The sequence below is a fragment of the Peromyscus leucopus genome, chromosome 4 (assembly GCF_004664715.2).
Source record: "Peromyscus leucopus breed LL Stock chromosome 4, UCI_PerLeu_2.1, whole genome shotgun sequence".
Lineage (NCBI taxonomy): Eukaryota > Metazoa > Chordata > Mammalia > Rodentia > Cricetidae > Peromyscus > Peromyscus leucopus.
The window spans coordinates 134,508,111-134,525,944 of record NC_051066.1 but is presented as its reverse complement, the minus strand read 5'-3'; the positions used below and the strand labels follow the sequence as shown (position 1 = coordinate 134,525,944).

The 17,834-nt window shown below is 43.2% G+C and overlaps 2 protein-coding genes across 4 annotated transcripts in view; one reads left to right on the top strand and one right to left on the bottom strand.

Annotated features, from left to right (window-relative positions):
• The window catches only part of Rprd1b (regulation of nuclear pre-mRNA domain containing 1B), a 48,168-nt gene extending 34,933 nt beyond the window's left edge, over positions 1 to 13,235 (bottom strand). For 2 of the 3 annotated variants that reach the window (XM_028889249.2, XM_028889250.2), the window contains exons 1-2: positions 12,737 to 13,235; positions 5,882 to 6,011 (exon numbers count right to left, since the gene is read on the bottom strand). In XM_028889249.2, coding sequence (XP_028745082.1) covers positions 5,882 to 6,011; positions 12,737 to 12,887 — 281 coding nt within the window. In that variant the 5' untranslated portion in view covers positions 12,888 to 13,235. The remainder of the gene's footprint in view (positions 1 to 5,881; positions 6,012 to 12,736) is intronic. The other variant, XM_028889248.2, reaches the window with a different exon arrangement.
• Positions 13,236 to 13,310: 75 nt separating this feature from the next.
• The window catches only part of Tti1 (TELO2 interacting protein 1), a 52,347-nt gene continuing 47,823 nt past the window's right edge, over positions 13,311 to 17,834 (top strand). Inside the window, exon 1 of the mRNA XM_028889247.2 lies at positions 13,311 to 13,417. The gene's annotated coding sequence lies outside the window, so the exon portion shown is untranslated. The remainder of the gene's footprint in view (positions 13,418 to 17,834) is intronic.

Genomic DNA, 17,834 nt, shown 5'->3' with positions numbered 1-17,834 from the left:
ATATGTGCTACTGAACTATGGAAAAAAAGAAATAATTACTTACACACTGAGTATGTATGTTGAATGTTTAATATATATTTAATTCTAATTATGAATTCAACCTATGCTCACCTTTCTAATACAGATGTCCAAAACTGACCAAGTCACAGTATGTAGCACACACACAGCACTGTTTCTTCAAGTGTCAGCTGGATCCTAAGCCCTTGCCAAGCTAGCCTTAGGGACTTTCCTTCCTGTGTTTCTATGGTATTTCTTTGAAAACACACGCGCGCACGCGCACGCACACACACACACACACACACACACACACTTTTCATATGTGTATTTTATATTCGTTTTTAATTTGTACATCAGTCTTACCCATATATAACAAGTCTGTAGTAGACCCAGTAGAAGTAGAATCCTTTCTTCTAAGATGTCAGCTTTTCCCACAATACCTCATGCAAAGCTCGAACAGAAAACCCCTTCATAATTGTTCAGAAAGAATTGATGGGGCTGGAGAGGTGGATCAGCAGTTAAGAGCATAGTCATAACCAGCTCCAACTCTAGCTCCGGGGAGAATCTGTTGCTTCTGGCCTCTATATGCACCTGGACTCATGTGCACATGCACCCCCATAAACACACAAACTGAAAATAAACCTGAAGAAAAAGAATTAAGCACTTGGGAGGCAGAGGCAGGAGGATCTCTGAGTTTAAGACCATTCTGGTCTACAAAGTGAGTTCCAGGACAGCCAGAACTACGAAGAAAAACCCTGTCTCAAAACCTGCTCCTCCCCCAGAAAGAGAGAGAGAGAGAGAGAGAGAGAGAGAGAGAGAGAGAGAGAGAGAGAGAGAGAGAGAGAGAATGAAAATTAATATAAATGCTGTGTCCTAGAAAGACCTGCTGTCAACTGGTGGCTGCTGATCATTTGTGTATAAAGTGGTCCCACAAGAAGTATCCAATACTGAAGACTCTGACTCCGGCCATGCAGATGCTGTGGATAAAGGAGGGCCAGGAAGGTGCTTATATCATCAATGAGTTCACAGCTGACTGGACCATTAGGAGATATGCTTCAGAGGGGCCCCTCCAATTCCTTCCCCTCTTTCCTAGCCATCCTGAGGGCTCCAGCATACACTCACTCCCTGCTGGGATGTTCCTCCTCCCTCCATTCCAAAAGAAGTGGAGCTGGCAGCAGGAACTGAAACTTCTGGAACCATGAGCCCAGAGGGATCCTTAATCCCTTATGCTTATCTCTGGCATTTTCCCACAGTGACAGAAAGCTAAGACAGGAGTACTCCTGGGGACTGGGGCTTCAGGGCGATGCCCCACTTCCTAATGATCTCGGTGGTTTGTGTCTCAACTGTGTAAACGAAATGGTTCTACATGAATGACTGCGTACTTCCAGGAATAATGGAAGAGGTGCCTTCCAATATCTCAGCTGAGTCTCTTCCCATCAGAATGGATTCCAAACCTGCTGTCACAATTACCCATGCACCTTCCCCCTTTGCTGATCGTCTGTATCCCTGGGTGTAGTAAATCAGAGCCATGAGCCCTCCTAGGAAGTTACCCACCTGGGAGAAGTACAGAGACCCACAAACAACAAAGAAGTCTCATGTATTTGGCAATAACTACTGATTTATCTCTCAAGAAATTAAGTCTCGGATCAGAAAAGATGGCTCAGTGGGTAAAGGTATGTGCCACCAAGCCTGACAACTCGAGTCCAATCCCTGGGATTGAGTGGAAGGAGTGAACTGACTTCTGAAAGTTGTCCTCTGCCCTCCACATTTGCTATAGCACACGCACAGACACATGAGTATATATACACATACACACACAAATGTAATTTAAAAAAAATTAAGAAATTGGAGGTGCAAGGGGGGGGGCTGAAGAAGTAGTTCAGCAGTTAACAGCACTTGCTACTCTTTCAGAGGACCCAGATTTGATTCTCAGCACCCACATGGCAGCTCACAACTGCCTATAACTCCAGTTTCAGAGAGCTGATGCCCTGTGTGATCTGTGTGGGTACTAGGCACACATGTGGCACACAGACATGCATGCAGACAAAATGCCCATATATATAAAATAAGAAAAAATTTAAAACTATGAATTTTAAACTACTTTACCCATGTGTCTATCCATAATTACCCCCTTGGAACACCTAACTAGTCATTTCAAACTTAACATGGCCAAAATAAAACAAAAATCATTTCCTCCATCAAATCTTCTTCAGTAAACAGTACCATCAACCATTCACTTACACTAAACATTTTTCTCTTCCCTTACCACCAGCTCCCACCCAATTCCAACACATTGTACAAATTTTACAGGAGAGAAGACTCTATCTACAGAATAAGCATTCAATAAATGGAGATAGCCTTCTCATTGCAAATGCCTTAACTGATCTCACCTTAGCCAACACCACAGCAATACCTTCCAAACTCAAGCTTTCTTGCCCTTCGTAACCCATTCTCCACACAAGCCTTTTACATACACACATGCACACACAGTGTGCATGCATGCATGTGTGAGCAATCTGAGTGCGTATGTGTGTTCACATCTGTGTGTACACGCATGTAGAGGCTTGAGGTTGACATTAGGCGCTTCCCTCAATTGTTCCCCACTTTACATATTGAGATGGGGTCAACTGCACCCAGAGCTTGCCAATTCAGCTTAGGCTGGCTTTTACCCCGACTCATCTATTCAAAACAATACAAGCCTTTAAAAATTTAAAAGAATTTTCTCTACATTGTAATGAGATGTATACATATGCCTTATCAACATTTGAGTAGCTGAATAAAAAGAGAGAAATCTCCTAGTACACTGAACTTTATTTTTTTAGGTACAACTTTTGCCTTAAGTGCTTACTCATTATGTTACAAATGGTTAAACTTTTCATGAACCAATGGCAACACAATTAACAAATGGATTGACAGGAAAAAAATCCTAGATATATGCTTAGGTTTCTTTTTCTCTTTAATTTTACCAGGGCTTTAGATATTTCCCCTTTTTATTTTTATTTTTTTATTTTTTGAAATGATAATTACGTCTTTTCCCTTCCCTCTCTCCAAACCCTCCCATATACCCATTCCAACCCCCTTTCAAATTCACAGCCTCTTTTTAGCTGTTATACACATATGTGTATAAGTACAAGATTTTTAAAAGAAGGATAATTTACAATGTCTATGGGAATTGTTTCATTCCCTGGCTTAAAATCTTGACTGACATCCTATCAGAAAAGACTCTCAGGGAGTATTTAACTGGTTCCTTTCTACCTCTCTCTGATCTCATCTGGGCCTACATCTCACTTTGCTCACCATATCCACTGGCTTACATCCTGTTCCTCTTAAGATACCATGATTAGTTCTACCTTAGGTTCTCAAATGTCACTTCCTTACCCACAATGCCTAGAAGAGATCCCAGAACACTATTCTACTTAACCGTGTCCATATCATTTCAAGATGTCTTGTTCTCTTCACTGTCCTTGTCTGCCTTCTTCCCTGATACTCCCCAGGCTCTGGATCAGCATGTGACATATATAGAATACTCATATATGTTGAATGATGAATGTGTAACTACCTTCAAACTTAAAGAAAACGGTACTTGTAACCATGCATGTTCATAGTCTGGCTAATTAAACTGCTACTTAAATCAAATCTACCCTATGAACACCGTGTTTTCTCTGAATTCAAATATTTTTTTGCTTAGGGATAGAAGCATCATAAAAAAGATTGCTAATCAATTTGAGGATTAATGGGTCAGCCACTTTTGTTCACCGTCTGGCCACAGCAAAAGCACACCATGAGCACATACTAAATTACTTTTGGTTGATAATGTCCATTAGTACTAAAGTAACTATTGTACTTTCTGTTCTAATGATGGAGTAAAGGAGATAGGCCTAGAAACATGGTTCAAACTGGACCTTAAACAGACTGGAGTGCAGACAGGAGCTAGGAAAAGCCAGGTAGAATATACCAGGATGTTTTTCCAGCGCCTTCTGATTCCATTTCTTTGTGACAAGATCTCACTACATAGCCCAGCCTGGCTTCTGAGTGCTGGAATTACAGGAACGTGTTGCCATACCTAGCTTCTATATAGTTTTAGATGAGTCCACATACTAGACAAGCCCTCTGAACCTTGGTACCCACCTTCTAGTACTTTCTACTTGTCCTTTCCTTATTTAAGACAGTAAAAATAATGCCAGGCGGTAGTGGTGCACCCCTTTAATCCCAGCACTCAGGAGGCAGAGCCAGGCAGATCTCTGTGAGTTTGAGGCCAGCCTGGTCTACAGAGTGAGTTCTAGGACAGGTACCAAAACATCACAGAGAAATCCAAAAAATAAAAAAAAAAAAAAATAAAAAAACAGTAAAAATTATTATTATTTTAAAATAAAAATGTTAATTTACTACCCCTGTAGGGTAATTCCTTAAACCAGATCTTGTACCAATTAGTCACTATTATCCTAATTCAATCAACAAATATTTACTAAATCCCTGCTCAGCACCAGGCCAGACCCCAGTGCTGCTAGGTCTTGGAAAGCCCTGTGAAAAGCTATGTAAATGCATTCCCTGAACTGGAGGCTGTGTGCTAGGTACTACAAAGTGTGCAGCCCGGGAGCTAGGAAAAGAAACAGTCCTTCCCTACTGGGAGTGTAGTGCATGAAAACAGTTGGGTAAAAGGTGGACCAGGTTTCACAGAACTTCTCACTCTACTAGGAGTCACAATAACTAAGAGATAAGAGGTTTCCATGCCTTTTAACTAGGTAAGAAACTTGAGCTCAGAAACTTAACTGACATACCCAAGGCCACTCACATGATGTATGAGACAGAGCAGGATCTAAGGCACCTAACTAAACCTTATCAAAACAAATCCCTGTCTCCAATTCCAGACAGCTGCTCCAGCGGTCTAAGGTAAGCCTACCAGCTGTTCGGAGACTCGGTAATTTTCTTCAAGTTACTAAGATGTTCTGCTACTTCCATGCCCACATTCATCAGAAGCCAGCACCACAGGTAGAAGCAAAAATCCTTTCCAGCTTTAGAAAGCTAGATGTGGTTTTTAAATTTCTGGACTCCTAATTTTATTCCTCTGAACATTTCAAATCCTTCAAGAAATACAGACTGAAATTCCCATTTCAGACCTTTACTCGAACCTTCTTAGATCCCAGAACATTTTTTGTTTCACCCACTAGTCTTATTTTCACTCTTCTTGGTTTCTTTTTGCAAAGATCTGTATATTTTTTGTGCACCCTTACAAACACAACAGTCTACCAAATAAACAAAACCCACAATTTTCCTCCTGGGAACCTAACTCATACCCACAATAAGATGTGAAAATAAGCACAAGTGATGTAAAGTTTTAACTGGTGTGAGCTTCCTCCCAGCTGCCTGAGTGAGTGCTCCACAGTCCCGCGCTCACTGCAATTCCAGAAGCAGACTCACTACAATCGGCTCAAGCATCTCCTTTTCCACACTTAGAATGACTAGTTTTGTAATGACAGTAATGACTACTATTTTTAGCAAACTAGAAATCGAGAAGGAAATAAAGAAGTCTCAGGAGCCAATTTCTGCTATTGAAGAGACATTACTAAAAGGCTCTTTCATCCTGCCACCTCTGGGTTTTGATCATAAACAAATGAGACAACTTAGCCATGAAAAACATACTCAAGAAAGAAATCCAGGAGGTGAATTCAGGGGAAAAGATGTGTTTCTGGTACCAGAATGAATCTCTTCAGTGTTTCAAAATGTTTATATGTCTGAGATGATAGTTAAGGGCCCAGAAAAACATAAAACCATAATTTGCCCTTCAAAACACTCTGTAAAGTACAAAGTTGCCAATTTACAAAGGATATTACAAAAATAGAACAAAAAGGTGCGAAATTTAAAAGCCCCCAAGTAGAAAACATACCTGGCAACGTGAGAAAAAGCATCCACAAGGACAGATTCAAATTCTCTCGTGAATTCAGGTCCTTTCCTTTTACTGTTCTGGATGACATCGTTTGCTAAGTATAGAAAAGTAAGCTTTCTATTTGATTTGGCTGGAAAAAAAAAAAAAAGAAGAAAAAAAGGACAATTAAACTTATGCCAAAGAAATTTGAATTAATGATTGTTAGGATATTCCTAAAGAATGTTACAAATGAGGAGATAGTTCACCAGGGAAGGCACTTGTCGCACAAACATGAGGACTGGAATTTGGATCTCAGCACCCAAATAAAAGGCCATGTGGAGGTTGGTTCTCTGGGACTGGCAGCTAGCTAGGCCAATTGGTGAGCTCCAGGTTTAAGTGAGAGATTCTACTTCTACTCTATAAGGTGGGTAGTGGTTAAGGAGGACACATCAACCTCTGGGCTACACACACACACACACACACACACACACACACACACACACACACACACCTGCACATACAAAAAACACCTCTCAGAGTCAAGTAAGTGGATAAAACAATGGGATAAAATACCCTTGAGGTCTCTAACATGCACATCTGGGAATACAATTTTGGGAGAAGAATGAAAAACATCAGCTTCATTTTTGTGTTACTTGAACCAGGGTAATTAACTGGCAGCAAAAATAAATATAATTCAAGGAAAATTCTTAAAGATAAGCTGTCAATCTTAATGCTAAGCCAAGGTGTTCATTCACTGTACTGTGAGGATGTCTACTTCAAATACAATCTTCATTATCAAATGTTCTAGAGTGAAACACTGAGTTACGACTCAACTTTGAAAGATAATCTTGTAATTGATGCTCTCAACTGAGAATTTTTCTGAGATGCCAATAACCATAGTCAGCCAATGACACTGACTCTACAGTCCAGAAGATTCTCTAGATACACCAATGAACATTAATCTCAAACACAAACATGCAGAAATGCTGTATTATTGTTGAAAATTTACACACATCTCAAATCTGAATATGCAAAATTATGGCTCCCACAAAAACCATAATTCTTCTCTGTTACACATACAAAATGTACTATTTTCTATTACTCTATATGGAATCATATATTAAACCATAAAAGCTTCATGCAATACACCTGAGTTACAGCTGCTTAGGGGAACATTCCTGAATTTTCTGGCTTCTATGCACATAAGTTCTCAACCCTAAAGTTATATCACTACCAATTTTGGTCCTGGTTTTCTTTTAAAAGAAGTAAATATGAATATAATAAGATGTTTCAAAACAGTTTTCTTCAATGCTAAGGAGAAAACTCTAGCAGTATTTATGCCAACTTTTACACAACTGTGTTCCTAGCCATTACTCCAGTGCTCTCAAAGAACACCTCTGAAAAGCACAGCAGGCCGATCTGACATTTTAAAACTCAGCTATAGAATAAGTAAATTAAAAACAGGGTTTTAAAAGCACATTATAGTTGTTCTGATTGTTTTTTTTTCTTTTTTAAAATAATTTATTTTTATTTTATGTGCATTGGTGTTTTGCCTGCATGTGTGTCTGTGTGAGGATGCCAGACACCTTGAACCTGGAGTTACAAACAGTCATGAGCTGCCATAGAGGTGCTGGGAATTGAACCTGGGTCGTCTGGAAGAGCAGCCAGTGCTCTCAACTGCCAAGCCATCTCTCCAGCCCCTTATTTATTTTCTTAAGACAGGGTCTCAATATGCCTGGCTGCACATTAAAGTTTAAACTATATCCTAAAATGCTCACAGAATTAGATAGGGAGATATTGAACTACATTAGCCATCCAGTAATAACCTAATTTAGATAATTAACTGAGGAGACTGTAGGAAACCTATACCTGTCATAATGATTATTCAAAAGCAAAGCCAAGTCAGGCATATTGAGTAGTGCATGCCTTTAATCCCAATACTGGGGAAAGAGAGGCAGAAAAATCTTCATAAGTTTGAGGCCAGCCTAGACTACCTAGAGTTAGCAAATTCCAAGGTAGTCAGAACTACACACTGAGACTATTAAAAAAAAAAAAAAAAGTCAAGATAAAAGTATCCAGAGTTGATACAGTGTCTCACTGCTGCTACATACAAAGGTGGGCTTACAGCAAGACTGGAGAGACAGCTCAGCAGTTAAGAACACTCCTATAGCTGCACATCCTTCTCCAGGGCCTCCTAAGTCTAGTCCTAATCCCCAAAGAAACTCTTCTTTGCAATAGATGGAGACCATGACAGAAAACCACAACCAATCAAAATGCAGTTGCAGAGCCCAGTCTCATCTACAAAAAACAAAGCAAAACAAAGCAAAACAAAAAACCTGCACCTAAGGCTCAGGGATCAGGAGAGGAGGTAGAAAGATATTCCAAGTCAGAGGCTACACCCACAAAGTCTCACCAACCTGACTGCCTAAACTTAACTTATGAGCTGAACAAGGACAACAGCAGACATGCTGACACGGAAACTGAGGCCTCAGCCCTACACAAAGAACTACAGGCAACTAAGGAATGCTGAGAGAGGGAGAGAGTCTTTCTCAGTGAAGAACATAGCAACTGGTTATCCAATACCAAATAGTCAGCCCTGAAACCATACATATGAGTAACATTATACTGACTGAGCTGGTTATATTTAGAAATATATATGTATATACATGTAAGTACGTAACAACAATTAATTTAAAAAAGAAGAAGAAAAAAGAGGCTGTGTGAGTGTTCTGGTGCACTCCTTTAAGCCCAGCCCTTGGGAGGCAGATGCAGGTGGATCTCTGTGAGCTCAAGGCCAGTTGAGTCTATAAAAGGAGTTCCAGGAAAGCCAGAGCTGTTACACAGAGAAACCCTGTCTCAAAAAAAACGAAAACAAAAAAAAGAGGCTATAAATTTGAGAGAGCAAGGGGTATATGGGAAGGTTTGGAGGGAGGAAAGGGAAAGGGGAAATGATGTGATTATATTATAACCTCATTAAAAAAACTAATCTTAAAAAAGATGCAATTAAAATGTCACATAAGTTAAACAAAATAAAGTCAAGAGTGAAAATAGAAAAGAGGAATATAACACTCTACTCAAACATATTGAAGTTCTCAGTTCTGATAAGCATCTAATTCTATAACCCAAAACTCAGTATATATGCTTTGGTCACTCAGATCAGGGTTAGCATAGCTTTCCTTTTATAATGTTTTAAGAAATAATAACAAACTATTATTTTGATTTAAGGGGGAAAAATCAAGCTGTGTATGATTTTTGCCTTTGATCGTAGCACCTGAGAGACAGAGAAAGACAGATCTCTGTAAGTTCCTAGGCAGCCAGGGCTACATAGTGAGACCTCATCTCAAAAAAAAGGCAGACTCACTACTCTTCCAGAGGGCCCAAGTTTGGTTCCCAGAACCCACATGGCAGGTCAAACTGCCTATAACTACAGTTCCAGGGGACCCAATGCCTCTTTCAGCCTTAATCACATTGGGCCACCCTAAAAGACAAGTACCCTGTGTGTAGCAGCACTGTGACACAGCAAAACACACAGTACACACATCTCACTACTCCAACTCTAGGTGACAATATGACAAAATGTATCTTCCCACCTCCTACCAAAGCCCATTAAAAACCAGTAGAACTAGTTGCTGAGTAAAGTTTAAAGGACTGGCTAATCAAAAAATTTTTGATGTATAGAGAAAGGTTAAAGTATTCTAGAAAAAAGGAACTACTTACCTACATTGTGGCCACAATTTAAAAAAAAAAAAAAAAAACAAAAAACCAACATAAAAATAATTCATCTTAGCCAGGTGTGGTAGCACACACACCTTTAATCCTAGCACTTGGGAGGCAAAGACAGGCAGGTCTCTGGGAGTTTGTAGCCAGCCTGGTCCACATGGCATGTTCCAGGCCAGCCAAGGCTACATACATAGTAAGAGAGAAAAAAATAATTTTTTTTCTGTCTCAAAAAAAAAAAAAAACATAAATCAAAAAACCAAAATCATCAAATAGCCTCGTAATGACAAAATATTCCATAAAGGAGAGAAGTTCTACTTAAAATCTAAAAGGACCAATTAGTAATTCCTAGAAAGTGGAAATAACATTAAAAACAAAAGCAATTCCTAAGCAAGAGGAAATCATTTTTGTAATGCTCACAAGTACTTTGATGACAACTCAAAGATGGTGGCAATGTCTTAGACGGGAAAAACAATCCATAAACCCAAACGGCCATTTGTAAAGGCTCAGGGGGAGTCGGTTTCAACATCAGAGCACAAACCCTTTTCTACTGTAATATGGGGCCATTTTCAATTCACAAGAGAAACTGGTTAGCAGATGAACACACACCTCAATGCTTGGGGAAGAACTCTAGCTCTACAAGAGCCAATCTGGTAGCCATCAGCCACGGTGGCCAGTCAACACGTGACTAAGCTAATAAAACTGGAGAACTGAATCTTCACTCATATTTATTCAAAAGTGTAGTTCCTTTGTCACCATTTTAAATGGCCAACAGTGACATGGAGTAAGTGGCTGCCCTGTGGACAACACAGCACAACCCCGAGACTGCCGCAGACAGCTGAGCCAGCGCTGTATAGATCTTGACTCAAACATGAAAACATTATCAGAAGCACAACCAAACTGCTAAACTAATTTTTAACTAGGTAACAGACACAATCCTAAGCTCATTAGAGGGCCCTGGACAAAACACACCTAGTGAAGAAGACCTACTAAGAGTGATGGGATGGGGAGACCATTCAGTAGAGGACAGCCAGCTGCACTCCAGACCACACCTCCACTCGTGAAGATCACCGAGGCACGAGGCACTTGAAAAAGCACAAGTCTTGGAGATCAGTCCTCCCTGGGCCCATGTCCTAGCTAGGGACCCCTGAGCAAGCCACTGATCTTGCTGTATCTGTAAAATGGGGATAAGAATGCCAGCCTACTTGCTACATAAGACTCTATCAGCTAAGATCAGAGATAAAGGAGCTTCAGCCATGAAAGCATCCTCTCCATTGCTATTCTCTAGCATAACCCAAATAGAGTATGGTAAGGAATTGAGAAGGTGTCACAAAAGAAGTTTGAGACGGGCTGACAATTTCAAGATGATCAAGAGATTCTACCAAACAGGATTCAGCAGGTCACTGGCAGTTTTCTCATGTCTCCACAGATGTTGTAGATATTTGACTGGCACGGCAGACCGGGAACCCCAGGCTCTACCTAACTGTCCCAGAGAGCTGAAGGGATTCCTATCGAAGCATAGCAAATCATAACTGGGAGGCTCTGCAAGAAGCCTAGAGTACAGTCTCCTGAAAAAAAAAAAATCTCTCTCTCTCTCTCCTGGAATTTGGTGCCTGCATAGCCTCACCAGTTCAAAGACCTCAAATATACCATTATCCACGTCAGTTTCCTCATCTACAACAAAGGGCGATACCTCAGAGAGTCAAGACACACGTGGAGTTACTTTCCACTACGCTTCAATTCTTCAGCCTTCTGCTAAGGAACCCAGCACAGTGTGAGTTGGCATTGTATGTGTCCTGCCCACAGCTCCACACCAAGTGCAGTAGCCTGAAGGCAAAAACCAAGCCGCACACTGGGCAATCAACAGGCCTACCTCACCACTTCTCCTCAAGGCTGCACTGTGCCTACAGCACACTAAAATGTTGACTGGACTGTCCTGGCTTCTGACCACAGGCGGCTTCGTTGAACCCTGGGTTTCCCCCATCTGCAAAGTTCCTACTTCAAAAGGCCCTGAGAATTAAAAAAAAACAACACGGTGGCACCTGCTGTTAGTCCCAGTATTCGGGAGGCAGCAGCAGGTGGCTCTCTGAGGCCAGCCTGGGCTACAGAGGGAGTTCCAGGCCAGGGCTAGCTATATAGTGAGGCCCTGTCCTAAAACAAAAACAAAAGCAACCTACCTATAGTGACACACGATAAAGCCAAGGCAATATAAGTTATCACCATGTCCATTTTCTTTTTGTTTGTTTGGGTTTTGCTTTTGTTTTTTGTTTTCTCGAGACAGGGTTTCTCTATATAGTTTTTGGTGCCTATCGTGGATCTCGCTCTGTAGTCCAGGCTGGCCTTGAACTCACAGAGATCCACCTGCCTCTGCCTCCCGAGTGCTGGGATTAAAGGCGTGCACCAGCACCGCCTGGCACCATCTCCATTTTCTCTACAAGGAAACACAAACGACACAGAGGTTAAGCTGCTGAGGTAAGTGGCAAAGACAGGCTTAACTTCCACACCGACGCCAGAGACAACTTGCTATTAAGTGTCCAACACAGGGCTTGAAAAGTAACAGGCAGGGCTCAATGAACGTCAGATTCTGAGAGTCTGAATTTATGGCAAGTGCAGAAGGCTAACCCAACTGACAGGGCTGTTCTGAAGTCTATGAACAAACAGTGACCGACATGGAGTAAAGTTTGTAAGTACAGCTAACTTTGTGTCCGTCTTACAGACAGAGAAGAATACACAGACACAGGGATATGAAGAATCGTGCCCAATATTACTTAGCTAGGAAGTGTCTGCACCAGGTCTCAATGTACAGTGTCTGACCAGGGACCGCTGGATCTTACTCCAAATGCCCCAAACAGGGTCTGGTGCATAATGCCTACAGCTCTCAGCACAGCCAAGATTTAAAAGCAAAACAAAAAAAACAACAACTGTCGCCAAGTGTGAGGGGGATCCTGAGGAGGACAGCAGCTTAATAACTCCACCTCTGGGCATCTGAGCCCTTGGAACCTCAGATGAACATCCTATACCTCCCTGGGCCTCAGTTCCCCTCTCTGAGAAACGTAGAAGGTCCATCAGAGACCCAGGCCTGCAAAGGAAGGCTTAGTTAAGAAGGTAGGGGGGTCCGGGGACAGACCCAGGGGAGAGCCCGGGGGTGGGGGTGATCACCTTTGCGGAGCTCGCGGTGCCACACGGAGACGATGGGTCCTGCATGCTTGCGGTGGTGGATGAGCCACAGGGACAGGGTCTGCACGCTCTGCTGAGAGTTGCTCAGCTCTGAAAGCTTTTTTTCCAGCGCCGACTCTGAGAAGGAGGACATGGTGGCGACGGCGAGGAGCGGCCTGGGCCGCCCGGTGAGACGGAGAGGGCGACCGCACTCGGCCCAGGCCTCCCCTGACAGGATGCAGGGCTCTCCGCCGACTGACAGACGGCCAGGGGTACCAGGCTGGGGGAGGGGACAGGTCTCCGCAGTAACAGCCGCCCGCGCCGCCGCCACAAGATGGCCACCCGACCTCTCACCCCGCCGCCACGGGGGTCAAAGGGCAAGGGCCAGAGCCGGGCGCCGAGAGGCCTCGGAGCCGGAGGGAAACGATCCGAGGAAGGCGGCAGCCTTTTCGGGCCTCGCTCGGGGGGACTTCGAACGGGGCAGGCCGAAGGAACAATCCCAGGTCCTCGGCCCCCGAAAGGCGCTTTAACCGCTCGCGCCCGCGCGCCGGCGCAGTGAGCCTCACCGAGACCCTTTCTCCCGCTCCGGCAGGACTTTTCTGGCGCGGCGCGGCGCGCTACTTGTTCGTCACTTCCGGCTGGGTGCAGGAGGCGGGAGAGTGAGGGAAAAGACTGGAAGACGAGGTAAGAGTGGCGGGAGCGAGAGGTCGTTCGGCCGCCTAGGAGCGTCCCGAAGCAGATGAGGGGGCACGGAGGCGGAAAGCGCGGGGCCTGGGTGTGGGAAGGGCCACGTCGCTCAGGTGGCCGGCCCAGGCCACACTGCCCCTCCGTGCCTGGGGCTCACACACACCCTCCCCCACCCCGCCCTCCTCGGGGTCCATCAAGACGCTTACCATTTGAAGGCCTGCACACCTTGGCTCTTGTGCTGCCTTCAGAAGTGACGTCCCTTCCCTCCCGTGGTGGAACTGCGCAGCCTCCAGGACCACCTTTTCACGTGCAGGGCTTCACCTCCCGAAGCACGGCTTTGTGTGCTGGACTCTGACTCAGTTGCTTGCTTAAATCATGGAGTTACGTCCTCTGTGGTAGTGACTTGTTTTTTTTTTTTTTGGAGGGGTGTGGAGAGGTGGCTCAGGGGTAGAGCGCTTGCTCTGCAAGAACGAGGGCCTGCGTTCCCATCCCAGCCCTCAAAAAGCCAGAGTCGGTGGGCCAGGTCTGTAACTCCGGTGCTGTGGGGCTGAGGCAGGCGGATCGCTGGAGTTTTCTAGTTGCCAGCTTAACTCCAGGTTCAGTGAAAGACCCAGTGTCAAAGGAATACGATGGAGAGTGAGCAGGACACCTGACATTCTCCTCTGGCCTTGCGTGCGCACGCACCTACAACTTTCCTGATTGTTGTTGAACTTCTTAGTTGTAGGCCCATCCATCCCAGCCTAGAAGACATTCCTATAGTTGGTGCCTGGTTTTCTTAACTTTTCTGTTCTTCGTACACATACTTTGACCCTTCACTTGGACTACATCATGATCATAGCTAGCACAGTGAGAAGAAATTGCTACTTTTCAAAGCTGTGAAGTAGGTTATTATAGTCTCATAGTTTCACAAATGAGGAAACAGAAGGTTAGAGAAGTATAAGGATCACTTAAGTTTCAAGATCACATAGCTGAGTCCTGCATGAAGAGAGTATATCTTAGTGTGTCCCAGCATCTGAGATCAAAGCTGAAGTCATAGCTGATTGAATGAGTTAACATAAAAGTCAGCACCTACTCATAATCATAAGCTGGAGCTTTTGAGCTAGGTCTGCATTTTTGTTTGTTTGTTTGTCTGTTTGTTTGTTTTCCTAGACAGGGTTTCTCTGTGTAGCTTTGCTGTTTTCCTGGAACTCACTCTGTAGCCCAGGCTGGCCTCGAACTCCCAGAGATCTGCCTGGCTTTGCCTCTGGGAGTTTGAGACCAGCCTGGTCTATAGAGTGAGTTCCAGTTGAGCTAGAACTACTACAAAGTGAGACCCTGCCTTAAAAAAAAAGGGGGGGGCGGGGCTGGAGAGATGGCTCAGAGGTTAAGAGCACCGACTGCTCTTCCAAAGGTCCTGAGTTCAATTCCCAGCAACCACATGGTGGCTCACAACCATCTGTAATGAGATCTGGTGCCCTCTTCTGTATACATAATAAATAAATAAATCTAAAAAAAAAAAAAAAAGGCTAGGGCTTTTGAGATCTCATCTAAACAATGGCTGAGTATCTAGTAACTGTCATGTACTAAGTACCCTTGTACTGAGTCTATGTATCCAGCATATTACTACTTCTAAATCTCAATCCTTGACAACGTTACTCTGGAGTGGGGATTGCCATCACCATTTGATAATGAGAGCACATAAAACGTGGGCAAGTAACCTATCTGAAGTTGCTCGGGCATAGCAAGAAAATGGCAAAACTAGAATTCAGTCAAGGTCGCCTCATCCCAAATTCTTCACATTAGCCAAAGATTCTTTCATTCAGTGAATAATTTTTGAGCACCTGTGTATGAAGCACTGTTCCTAGGCAAACAAAACACCCATGTCCTTGAGAGCTTACCTTCTGCTAGAGAAGACAGGAAATCAGGCATGCAGGTTAACATGAGTCAATGACCAGGGCTTTGCATAAAAATCCAGGAAGCCAAAGGGAGTAGACTCCGTGGGGGTTGAGAAATCTATGTTAGTCTCATAGGAGTCTGTTATATATGCCCTTCAGAAAGGATAAAGGAAATGTTTGGTCAGCTTGCAAAGAACTAACTAACCATAAGCTGTCTTTCCAGGTAGCGAGAAAACCAACTTTAAACCCTTGTTTGCAGTTTTGAGGAGTAGAAAAGGTGGTATAACCAAAGTGATAAAAATCAGAAGAGTAGCTAGACATGAAGCCAGAAAAGTATGGAGGGACCATGTCCCATGGGCACATGTAAGCACAAGTCAGGATTTATCGTTTCTCTGAATGGACAGTAGCAATTGAAGGCAGAGCATTTTATTCTTATTGCACTGTGCTGTCATTTCATTTGGATAGAGGATTTGCTTACATAAGCAAGGCTGTTATGTAGCAAACAGTCAGGGTACAAGAAAGACAGGAAGACCAGTTTGCCAGCTGTTAAAGTATCCCAGGTAAAAGGATGACTCAGACCAAGATTGTACCAATGGAAGAAGGAGGAAAAGGATGGAATATGGAGATGTTTTAAAGGAAGAGATAACAGGATTTGCTGATAGACTGGGTTTAGATAGGAAAGAAGACAAGGGGGGTCCAGATGGCCCCAGGAATACTGACCTAAGCAACTAGAAGGATGAGATTTCTGTTTACTGAGCTTAAGAGAGAAAGAGAAGCAGGTTTGGGGACTGAACAGTACAGGGTGGACATGTTTGATTGAAAATGCTTATCTAGGAACAGTCACCAATCACTGCTCAGTGTCTGGAGAGTTGGCTCTTTGATGCATGCACCATCACTCAGGTGCCACATCATCTCTAATTCATATGTAGTACAGTGTAAATGATTTGTAAAAGTTGTTACACAGGACTAGGTGGCAACACTCGGGAGGCAGAGGCAGGTGGAACTCTGAGTTTGATGCCAGCCTGATCTACAGAGTGAGTTCCAGGACAACCAGAGCTACAAAGAGAAACCCTGTCTCGAAAAACAAACAAACAAAAAAGTTATTACACAGGTTTTTTTTTGTTTGTTTGTTTTTTTAAGAATGAATAGCACTAAGGAGCAGAGTACATGTTCAATACAATCATAGGCTTTTTTACCAAATATTTTTGGTCTGCTTGGTTGAATTGCTAGTTTAGGGCTCGCAGGTACAGAGGGCTACCTATACAAATACATAGGTAATTGGTCTTATCAGTCTGGAGTTCAAGGGCAAGTTCTGGGCTACAGCTAAAAATGTTAAGAGTCCTAAGGGAGAAGGTGCAGAAAGAGGCTGAGGCTTAGGACATGTTACCTTTGAGAAGTCTGGAAGATGCAATTTAGCCTCTTCAATCTTTTAATATTATTTTGAGGGGTTTTCAAGTCCTGAGCCAGCTTGAATCTCCGGAACAACTTTACTTTGTTGTATCCTATAGCTTTTTACATACTGCTAAAGTGGATGTCCTGTTACTTAGTTTAGAATTTGTGTGTTGGTAGACATGAAGGAAATCAGTCTTTAGGTTTTTGTTGTTTACATTAATTAGTTGTATGTGTGTGCGCGTTCACACATGCATGCCTAGTCCTCCTGTCGATGTCAGGACAGTTTGCAGGAGTTGGTTCTCCTTCTAACGTGTGGGTCCCGGGCTGGAATTTAGGGTGTCAGATGTGGTGGTGAGCACCTTTACCCACCGAGCCATCTCTTCAGTACCCCTCCCCCTTGAAACACCTTAAAATGTTTTTGTTAGCGTTTGTTTATTTTGTGTGTTCATGGGTATGTGTGTGTACGTGCATGTCCATGTTGAGGTCAGAAGACAGCTTTTCAGAGTAAGCTTGCTCCTTCCACCATGTGGGGCTGAGGGATTGAACTCGTGTTCAGGCTTGACAGAAGTGCTTTTGCCTGCTGAGCCGTCTTACCATTTCTAGTCTTTTTTGGGGGAAGGGAGGAAACAGGATCTCTACATAATCTTGGCTGTCCTAGAATTCACTCTGTAGACCAGACTGGCCTCAGATTCACAGAAATCCTCCTACCTCTGCCTCCCAAGTACTGGGATTAAAGCCTGGCCCTGGCCTTAGTCTTTAATTGTGTGCCAGCATCCTACTGACTTCAGAAAATGGTGATTCTTCCTCCTCTTTGTATTGTGCAGAATTGGTGTTCATTCATCTCTAAATGTTGGTTAGAATTTGCCAGTGAATTCTTTTCCTCTTTTGGTGAATTTTTTAGTAACAAACTTGTTTTCCACAAAAGTTGCAAAGCTTCTTCAGCAGTCTTTCCTAATATGTAATTACAGTGATTTGATTTAAACCACTTTGTCTCTGCTGTGGTTGGGATATGGTTTGCTTCGTGTATTGAAAGTTGATCTCCATTGTGGAAAATTGAGAGAGTGGGCACTTTGGCATTGAGAGGTATGGCCCTTGGGAAGCAACTGGGATTATTAACAATTAAGGATGTTAAAGTGGAGCTCCCCTGA